This window comes from Chlamydotis macqueenii, chromosome 26 (assembly GCF_036417535.1).
Source record: "Chlamydotis macqueenii isolate bChlMac1 chromosome 26, bChlMac1.mat, whole genome shotgun sequence".
In the NCBI taxonomy this organism is placed as follows: domain Eukaryota; kingdom Metazoa; phylum Chordata; class Aves; order Otidiformes; family Otididae; genus Chlamydotis; species Chlamydotis macqueenii.
This window is the reverse complement of record NC_141581.1, coordinates 4,227,993-4,238,010: the sequence shown is the minus strand read 5'-3', so window position 1 is coordinate 4,238,010 and position 10,018 is coordinate 4,227,993. Positions and strand designations below refer to the sequence as shown.

General features: G+C 57.1%; 1 protein-coding gene across 1 annotated transcript; it reads left to right on the top strand.

Annotated features, from left to right (window-relative positions):
• Positions 1-2,943: 2,943 nt before the first annotated feature.
• LOC104483863 (granzyme E) lies at positions 2,944-6,289 on the top strand. Its single transcript, XM_010125772.2, has 5 exons — positions 2,944-3,130; positions 3,244-3,391; positions 4,416-4,557; positions 4,675-4,908; positions 5,567-6,289. The coding sequence occupies exons 1-5, from the start codon at positions 2,944-2,946 to the stop codon at positions 5,702-5,704; spliced, it is 849 nt and encodes a 282-aa protein (XP_010124074.2). The 3' UTR covers positions 5,705-6,289.
• Positions 6,290-10,018: the final 3,729 nt, after the last annotated feature.

The following is a 10,018-nucleotide window of genomic DNA, read 5'->3' as shown; positions in this document are numbered from 1 at the left end:
TTTGGTCGCCTCTCAGAAACAGGGTGGCCTGGGGCAGCTCAGCGGTGGTTTCTGGTTAGGGCCACGAGGCAGGAAGGGACGAGCGCAGCAGGACTGGCGCTCAGCTTAGCATTTAAACAAATCACGTTTTGCTAGGGGCAAGGTGAAGGCAGCGATCGCAGCTTTGTTTGCTCTCCCAGGGAAGGGAGAGAGCAGAGAATTCAGAGCGGGGTGGGTGAAGGCTTGCCCTGGTCCCATTGGAACAGAGGTGCTCGTGGCCAGACCGGCTGCAGAGGGGAAAGCGTGGAGGGGAAAAGCATCTGCAGTCTGGCAACGAAGCGTGAAGTGACCGGATCACCCCCAGGAGCAAATGGCGTGGGCTGCTGAAGGTACAGCACAGGACAGACCACCACGCTTTGAAGCAGATGGACGGGATTTGTCCTGCAGCCAAGCTGTGGGAGAAATGCCAAATCACACCTCAACAGCACCCCAGGCCCCCTCTCCCGGGCTGCACCCCTGAGGCTTTGGGACCGCGGCGTACCGCGTCCTCTCTGCCCTGGCCTCTCTGTGCTGCTCTATCGCCCATCAATCACAGCCACGGGGCACGTGGGGCAGCGGAGATGCAGATAGCTCTGCAGAGATGCTGCGCGGCTGCCATTAGCGCAATCAGCCCATTGCACATGGTTTCCTGGCTGCTGGGTACAGCTGGCCCCAGGGTATAAAACCAGCCCTTGGGCACCAGGAGACTCGGACTTCCACACATCTTGGAGAGAGCGTCCCGCTGTGGGAAGAGATGCCCCGGCCTCAGCCCCAGCCGCTGCTGGCCCTGCTGCTCCTGCTTTCCTGCCCATGGGCCAATGCCAGTAAGTTGGGGTGCCGCTGTTGGGACACTGCTGGTCCGGGCTCCGGCCTCGGCAGCCACTGGCTCATCCTGCGGTGGGGTGTCTTGCAGGTGCTCTACGGGGTCACATTGTGGGGGCCCATGAGGCAGGTGAAGGGAGATGGACTTTTTGTGGCCTGTGCTGCTTCCGCCCCATCTCGGGATGGTGGCAGAGATCCCAAGGACGGGGCTTTAGGATCCTAGAGAGGAGCCACACTCACAGTCCCAGTTGTTGCACGCCAGTGCTTTCCTGTTTGCCTCTGCCATCCTCCAACAGCCACCGTCCTCCATCTCCTGGACAGCACCATGATGTCTTGGGTGGAGAAGTTGACGCAGTCTCTGAAAGGATTGTACTGGGAGGGCTGGTAAAGGACCTGGGTTCACAAAAGCACCTGACCCCATGCCAACTGTTGTGGGAAAGTCCAACTCTTGGCCTGGAGAAGACAAGGGTGAGTTCTAGCTGAGCACTCTCTGACCTGGAGCTGGTTGGCACGTTTCTGGCCCTCTCAGATGACAAGTTGGCAAATAACGGAGCTGCAGACCTCCCTGGCGTGGGATGACGGATGTCTGTGCAAGTTTGATAGGAGACTGGGGGGGTTCATGGTGGGGAAACCCAGTGTGGAATTTTAAACACAGAGAAACCACGTGCAGTTCAAGAGAACAGGATCTTGCCCTTTTCTCTTAGCCTTTCTGAGGCTCCTGCTGGCCACCGCTGACAGAGAGAAGAGAAGGCCTGCGGTCCGGTGCCGGGTGTCTGTTTGTATGTTCTCCTTGGTTTTGCCTGGAACGAGGGGAAACTACGTCACTGTTGCCTTCAGCACCCATGTCACCCTGGCAAAACTGAGAAGGGTCCATGGTTTGGGCTTCTGCTAGGAGCTGCTATCAGCTAAGAAATCTGCATGCAAAAAGGCTGCAGCTGCTTATCTGCATTGTACAAATCTTTGTCACGTCAGGGTTTTCCTTGAAGCTCCAGCTGCTGCAGCCTTTGCACGAGAATGGCAGCTCTTCGCTTCAAAATGGGTGTCACTGGGGGCAGAATGGTAAATTTACTGGCAGTCTATGAGGGCAGCGAGGACTTATCAGCCACGTGTCATCGTGGAGGCCGGGGGTGTGGGGAGTGTGTTGAGTGATTTGCCACCAGCTCTTCCTCCAGCAGCGTCCCGCTCACCGTGGGCCGGAGGAGGAGGAGGAGACGCTGCGGCCGCTGGACCTGGTCCAGGGAAGACAGATCTCCACGGTGCGCCGCAGAAAGGCACCTGGCACTCACTTGGCATTTTAAAAACACTGCCTGCCGGGGCGGGGGCTGTGCTGGCTGTGGTACACTTGGGCACGTCCCTTCCTGGAGGAACCAGACGTGGGGTTGGGCCACCTCCAGCCCACGAAGGGGCAGAATCCCAAACCTGCATCCCCCGTGTCTATCCACCCTCAACATGTCAGAGGGAAAGCGAGCCCCTGCTCCGGGGTCAAGGAAGCGTCCTCCTGCCTTCTCTCACACTGGCTGGTCAGAGCGAAGTCCCCAGTTGACCAGTGAACTGGTCAACACCTGGAAAGAAACACTTAAAATGGTGTCTGCCGTACAAAGCGAGCCCTAAGTCAGCAGCTGGGGTGGAACAGAGACCTTGTGGCTGCAGTGGGCCATGCTGATGATGCTCCCGTAACGGCTTCTTGCCCTCACATAGGTGTCGTGAATGCGCTCACCCCAATTTTGCTCTAGCCAGGACCACACCTACTGAGAACGAGCAGGAGGGTCCTCAACTGCCTCTGCGCCGTCTTTGGAACGGGTACCTCGAGTGAAAGAAACCTCGTTCTCACAAGGCTCGTGATAAAAAATGAGAGTTTGCAAGGGCACGACAACCAATTTGGAGCTGCAAGGGAAGAACACCCTGGCAGGCAGCAATGGGGGGGATGTGCTCCCTGTAGCTTCCACCTCAAGGGCAATGGGTTAAAACTGGCTCTGGGTTTAAGAAGATGTCAGATAGCCCAGATCAGACCCAAGATGAAGGTGGGTTGATGCCCAAGGCTAAGGCTGACTGAATTCCCCTCTCAGATCGCTGAGGTATGCAATTTGCACATAGAATAATCAGATGAGTCTGACTTCTGTGGTTTCCTGGAGTCTGGTCTCAGGCTATAAAACCTTGCTGGGAGCAGGAAGAGACCCCAGCTGCAGCCTCAGCTCCAGAGGATCCACCAAAGCCGAGAACGCCGTGATGGAGTACCTGCAGAAACTCCTGCTCTCCCTCCTGCTGGTACCGTACCCCCCGGCCAAAGCCAGTAAGTAGAGCGGCTCAGAGGTGAGGAGAGGGCTGGGGAAGAAGAGGTCTCAGAGCGCACATCCTGTGCCCCGTGTCCTCCCACCCCCTCAGCCTCCGCCCCGTCCGTTGCAGATTATCCCTGGAATCGGATGGAGGGCGGAGGCAAAGCCAAGACCCGCTCCACGCCCTACGTGGCCTATCTGCAAGGAAAAAACAACCATTTCTGCGGAGGCTTCCTCGTGGCCCCGAACTGGGTGATGACAGCGGCTCAGTGCTTCATGTAAGTGTTCGCTGCGTTCGTACGGCATCCAGCGCCACCAGACTGGTGCGCTGATCTGGGTGACATCCCCAAACAGAGGTCTAACCGTTTGAGTCACGTCCTTCACGGCTGTGACCAAACTCTGTCCCTAGCAGGGCGTGTGGGCTGGGACAGGGCGAGGCTGCGGGGGCTAGCACCGAAACCGCAGGGGTCTGCAGCTCCCCCTCGAGCCATCCTTCCCCATGTTCCTCCCCAGCCCACGTTCCGATTCTTCTTACCTTTATTTTTTTCATTCTCCCTCCATGACTCATTTTATTCTTCCCAGAGAAGTCAGGCCAGCGTCTTCCCATGCTGGCGCTGAGCTGCTGGCGTAGCAGGGATTGATGGTTGGCAGGATTTGCCCTTTCTACCACCAAAGATCTCCAGGACTGCTATCACAATTAATCATCTCTTGTCAGCACGCTGCTCGCTCAGCTCTCTTCCATCCCTCCAGCTGGACAGACTGGGGCAGGGACAGGCAAGAGAAAGCCAGGCTCCAGGTTGGTCTCCACACCCGAGCAGCAGAAAGCAGGATTAGCAGAACTCAGGAGCCCGGATGCCCAAGTCCCTGCTGCTAGATTGAGAGGGGCTCCCACCCAAACCCGGGCTCCCTCTCCATGTTCCTAAGGCAGCCCCTTCTGCAGACGGTGTAGAGGCCAGTGAAGGGACATTGGCCCAGAGGAGGGTCATTTAAAAATCCCTCCTTGCTACCACAGGCTTCCATGGGCCTGCAAAGCCTGGACCAACGGCCCACGAATCTTAGTTCACAGCAGCATCGTTGGGCCTAATCTGCTCAGCTTGAGATCCCGAGGTTCAGTAACCCTTGCAGAGCTCCAGTCCCTCAGATGGGAACTTGCTCTGCCAATTCCCTGGCAGAGCTCATCGCTCCCACCGTTCTTCAAAGCCCAGCCGGTGTCTCCTGGCCGTGCCCCTGGGAGATGTGCCTCAGCGTTACCGGGGAAGACAGGAGAAAGCTGATGACGCACGCCGTGCTTAATTTTACCAGGCACAAACCTCTGACTGTCATCCTCGGAGCCCACACGATTCAGAGGAGAGAGGAGAGCTGGCAAATATTCGAAGTCCAAGAGTATCACTGCCACCCGGACTTCATGAGTGCGAAGAAGGGGAACGACATCCTCTTGCTGAAGGTAAAGGTCCCGTCTGCCGGACGCGCAGGGCTGAGCCGTGGCGCTGGGCTGGGAGCGGACAGCCTGCGCCGCAGAGCCTTTACAGACCAAGCGCTTATTTCTGTTTTTCTGTCCCAGCTGAAAGGCAACGCCACCAGCAACAGCTACGTTCGAACCATTTCCTTTGAAAAATCAAAAGTCCCCGGCGGGACCGAGTGCAGCATCGTCGGCTGGGGCTACAAAACGCCCGCCGACACGTTACGCGAAGCCGCCGTCACCATCATCAGGCAAAGGGACTGCCTCAGCCACTACCCTGGACTCACCGACAACTTGATCTGTGGCCGCAGCGGACCCGCAAGGGCGCCCGAAAAGGTCAGGCCCTGACTTAGTGGGTAGGAGGCTGCAGGGGAGGTTTCAGGCAAAAAAACTTTGCTGAGAAGGTGCCGCCTAAAATCGCTTTTTGTTGTCCCCTCGCTCCCCCTCAGCCCCACATCAGCCTGTGCTTCCCCACCAGCATCCCCCTCTGGTGCTGTCCTGGCACAAGAGGAGCCCTGGGTCTCGCTCTCCGAGGATCCTCGGAGGGCCGGCAGCGTTCCTACCGACTGTGGGCGTCGCGCTTGCGCTCAGCCCCGGGCGAAGCGGGAGAAATGGGGGGGATCCTTGTCTTCCCGCGGCAGAGGATCTCGGAGTCTGCACCGGCACGGTGGGACGACAGCTGGGCTGAAGGGGGGTTTGCCCTAAATCTCAGAGCTGCTTTGAGCGCGTTGAGAGTGCTCTGCAGCCAGCAGAAGGGCAGGAGCGAAGCGATGCTTTAAGCTCCAGCTGTAGCTGTGCTGGGTGTCCTGATGGGTCCCAGACAAAACTGCCAAGGGTCCCTTTTGGACCCAGAGCCACCCACCCCCACCGCGAGTCCCAGCTGCCCCCGGGGATGCTCTGTCCTGGTGTTCGCAGCCTCCCGCTCTTTCCAAACGCGCCCTTTTCCTGGGGACCCTGCGTACGCCGGCGCTGACCTCTCTCCTCCGTTTCACAGGGCGATGCCGGGGACCCGCTCATCTGCAACAACAAAGCCTACGGCATCTTCTCCTACAGGCACAACAACTGGCCCGGTTTCTACACGCACATTGCTCCCTTCCTGCCCTGGGTCAACGGCATCATGAAGTCAGCGTGACCCCGCTCTCCCTCCCGCTGCCGCCCTGGAAAGCTCACTCAACCTCAGGGCCCCGCACTCGGCTGCTTTTCCTCCCTTTCTCCCTGGGAAGCATCTCCCACTGATCCTCACGGACGCAGCAAGGGCGTCCCTCTGGCAAAGTCAAACTGCGGCAGCGGGGGGCTTGGCGCAGAGATCGCACCGCGGCCGCGTTTACCCCCTGCGTGAGGTGGGCAGTGCCGCTTCACCCAGCGCGCGCTCGTGCACTTTGCTGGTCCCGTTTTCCCCTTTCTCCGGCTCTGGAAGGGAAGCAGCGGAACAGCCCCAGGCGAGTCGAGAGCGGCCGTTGGGACACCTGCCGCTCTTCAGGAAAGCAGCGCAATGAGATGGGGGCGGGATCCAATGAGCAGCCTCCTCCCTGCCCCTCGCGTTTGTGACATCGGGTGCCCGGGTCTCTGCCCAAGCGCTGGGATTAGACAGGGGCTGTCCTGGGATGAGGACAGCGGCAGCTCCCGCTTCGCTCCCCGGCCTCTGAACCCTGCTGCCTCCTTCCTCCCCTCTTGCTGTAGCTCCCGTCTTGTAAGAATCCATAAAAGTGATCTGTTGGACCTGCGTTTGAGAGCCTTTGTCCTTCTACCGTTCGGATTTCTCCAGTTCCGAGCAGCTCAGCAGAGAGTTGCCGCGCAAACCGCTGAATCCCAAACTGGAAGTTTCTAACCCTAACTGGTGGCCTCCGTTTGCTGTCCACCTAAACCCCAAAATAGGTGTCAAGCCTGGTTTGCAGGGCAGGGGAAGCCTCTGGGCCTCCTCTCCCCAGCGTGGAGTGCCAAACTGGAAAAGATGGGAGCCAGTCGCCTCCCGGGAGGAGGCCGCAGTGGGAGCAGGCAGGGAGGGGGCACTGGGCAGGAGGGGTCCCCGGGGCGATGGGAGCGCTTGCGGTGCGTGATGCGCTCCTTCGGCTGCTCCAGCCACACAGCAGCCTACAGAAACACCTCACTGTGGAAGGAGGCAGAGCGCCGGGCTGCGTCTCGGGCAGCCATCGTGTCCTCCGGGAGGTTTGTTTTCCTCAGGAAGAGGATTCCCAGTGAGCTCTGGCACAGCGGGCTCTCCGCCACCCCGTTCTGCAGCGAGGGCAGCGCGCGTGGAGCTCGCTGTCCCTCTCGGGCAGGCGTTCAGCTCGCCAACCCCACAGCCCCGCCACAGAGCGCTGACGGCAGGGACGGCCCGCGCTCCGCACCAGCACTCGCCCAACGTGCCTGGACCACCAGATGGGCTCCTTGGCCAGCACCACCCAGCACAGATGTGCAAAGGCTCTGCTCCCCAGTCACCGTGGCGCCTGCCCAGCCCCAGGAGAAGCCACGTGCCATGGTCGGCGCTGCCTTATTTCCTGCCGGGGAAGGGAGAGGCAGCCAAGTGAGAAAGCCCAAGGGCCAGAGATGCAGTAGAGAGGGAAGGTTTGTAGGAGTGGAAGCCTTTACGCCTGCCACGCTCAAAGGGCTGACTGCTTTACGGGAGCTTCACCTTAACGGCCTGTTCTGCACGGAGAAGCGGTGTTCCTTGGGGCCAGCCGTAGGCATCCTGCTCTGCAGCACATCCTGAACAGCAGGAACGCGAGAGCCTCAGCTATCCACTCCAGATGGGACAGAAAACCCCAGGAAGCCAGGGCAGAAGGAAGCAGTCTGTCCCCTCGGCCCACAGGGCTGTGCCACATCTACATCGTGTGTTTGGGTTATTCTCAAGTCACGTTCCCCTCATCCTCCTCAACACACGCGCTAGCTGGCTTCTAGTCTTCTTCTGGAGTCAAGCAACGAGGTTCCTCCAACAAAGAGGCAAGAACGCTGAACCTCACTGCAAGAGGACAACCGCACCTAGCGCGGCACGGTCTTGCGCCGAGGCTGTAAGGCACCGCTGCCATACACGATTTTATCTCGGATCGCTGCCAGTCCGTAACAGGGTGAAGTCAGTCTGTACCAATAAAGAAAACAGAACTGGGAGTACCACTCCTGTCCCCATCCTTTAACTGTATCACCATCCTTCTCTTCCTACATCCGTAACATCCAACCACTGTGCCACTGAGGCACAAACCCCACAGCCACCCCCAGTTCCGACGCGTCGGGAAGCATGCCCAAAGATTCCAGAGATTTTTGTGCCTGGTTGTACTGGAAAACGCGAGTGAAAGACGTAGGCCTGAGCTCATTGGTGAGGGGAGGGAAATGGAATCTGGCATCCACAGATTCAGGCTCTTAGAAGCAGAGCCCACCCAGTCCAGGAGGCGGGGAAGCTCTTCTGCATCGCTGCGAGCCAGCGCCTTCGCTTCCCCGGCACGCGCCAAGGCACAGACAAGCGCAAGCGAAGGCAGAGAATCTTGCCCTCTCCCGAGTTTTGAAAGCCAGAAACAAAGCCAGAAACTTTTTTTGAGTGAAAACTTCAGATCACAGAAGTGCAGACTCTTCCTGCCGGTACAAAGCGACCACTGCTGAGGGGGAAGGAGAGGGAAGGGGCGTGACGGACGGTGAAACGGTGAACAGATGCTGTTTCACACAGACAAAGGGCATTCCAAGACCTAGAACTTTGAGGCTTGTCTTTGAAGAAGCACGAAAACACCAACACCAGTTGCTTTTTCTCCCCACGTGGATTTCCAAACGTACCAGTTTTGACTGGGATGCCATTTGAGACATCGGCAACATTCTGTAGTCTATCCAAGACTAATGCCGGGCAGGGAGGAGAGGAGGAGTTTTGGAGAAATCATCTATTTCTATGGATTTCCTGGTTTCTCTCCTCTCTTCGCTGCAACAACCACTTCCACCCAGCCGCTGGAGGTTCGGGACCTCAGAGCCATGAGGCGCAGGAGCCCCGGGCGAGCGTCGCGCTGCGGTGACACAACCGCAGAGACAAATCCGAGCCTGCGTCCGCAGAACCAACGTCGCGCTGGCTTTCCTCGATGCCACGTTTGCTTTGGCCTTAACTAGGGCTGCACGCTTGGGGGCTTACATCTGGGGAACGAGAGACCCAGCTCTCCGGCCAGAGAACAAAGAGAACGCGGGTGATCAGGGATGAGATGGGTTCAGCAGGAATCTGCCCAGCTGAGGTGTGGATCCGTACCTGAGAGGCAGGGATGCACCAGGAACAGAAAAAGCAGCCAGACAGCTGAGAAAGTGGGGTCGAAGCCGACTCTCTGTTAGGAGAGGTACGCGGGTGGTTTTGTAGCGCGTAGAGGTTTTCAACTTGACAATATTTGCGTTCTCCTAACTGCATAGAAAGGAGGGACAATTAAAAAAAATCTATTTAAAGCACAGGAATCCAACATATTTCCTGAGATTAGAACAGATAAATGACATTCTAAAATCCAAGACCAGGGGACGATGTTTCCAAAGCCGCTGAGAAGAACATTTGCCTTTTTGAATCCAAACCTGCTTTTGGATCCAGCCCAATTTCCCCAACCAGCTCCTGTTCTGAAACCGTTGTAAGCCTGCGGGTACGCTTCAGTTTGCAGGTCACAACGAAAGTTTCCTGCCTACAGGAACACAACCGCCAATGGTTTTGAAAAGCAGCAGTCAGACTGAAATTTTTCTGTTAAAAAAAAAAATCCCTACTGGGCTTTATTTTTCCAGATGTCCTTCTCATCCCGTCTTTCCTGATGTTCACCTTTCCGTAAGAGCCCCTTGAATATCCGCAGCAGCGCTGGATACAAAGCGCTAGACCAAGGATTTTAAGATTCCAAGTATTTTCCAAACCCAGTAATTCAAAACTTCTTAAAGCCCCCCCAGGTCATCCATGTGACGGAGGAAAGCTAGAGCTTTTCCCAAAAAGTTATCCTGGATTTTTGTTGCGAATGCTGCTGCAGGAGAGCGCATTCGTGCTGTGGGTTTTGCATGCACGCAGTGCCCTCTTCGGGTTAGCAACAGCAAGTGTGCTTCGAAGTTCTGGCTCTAAACGACTTCCAAATTAACCCAAAAAACTCACTTCGAAAAAAACCCTTTCTCGATGAAGCAGAAGATCGCGGTTTGGCAGTGAATCCGTGGCTCAGCAGAGAAAGGCACCTCTTTCCCTAGGGCTCTTCACATTTCATCTGCTTTGAATCAAGTGTTGCAAAGCTGACATCAAAATTAGAGTTTTTTTAATTTTTTTTTTTCCCTAACCAGGCTGCTGAATCCTTTCCAGAAGGATTCCAAGAGCGTTCTCATCCCACATCGCCTCCGCTTTGCAGAGAGCCTCGTTGGCGATATTTTGGTTGCAGTATTGGGGTGACGGTCGGAGCCGCTGGCAGGAGCATCCAAACCAGCAGAGCCGGAGAGGCTCGCTCTTGGGGAGCTTCACCATTTATTTCCACAGCCA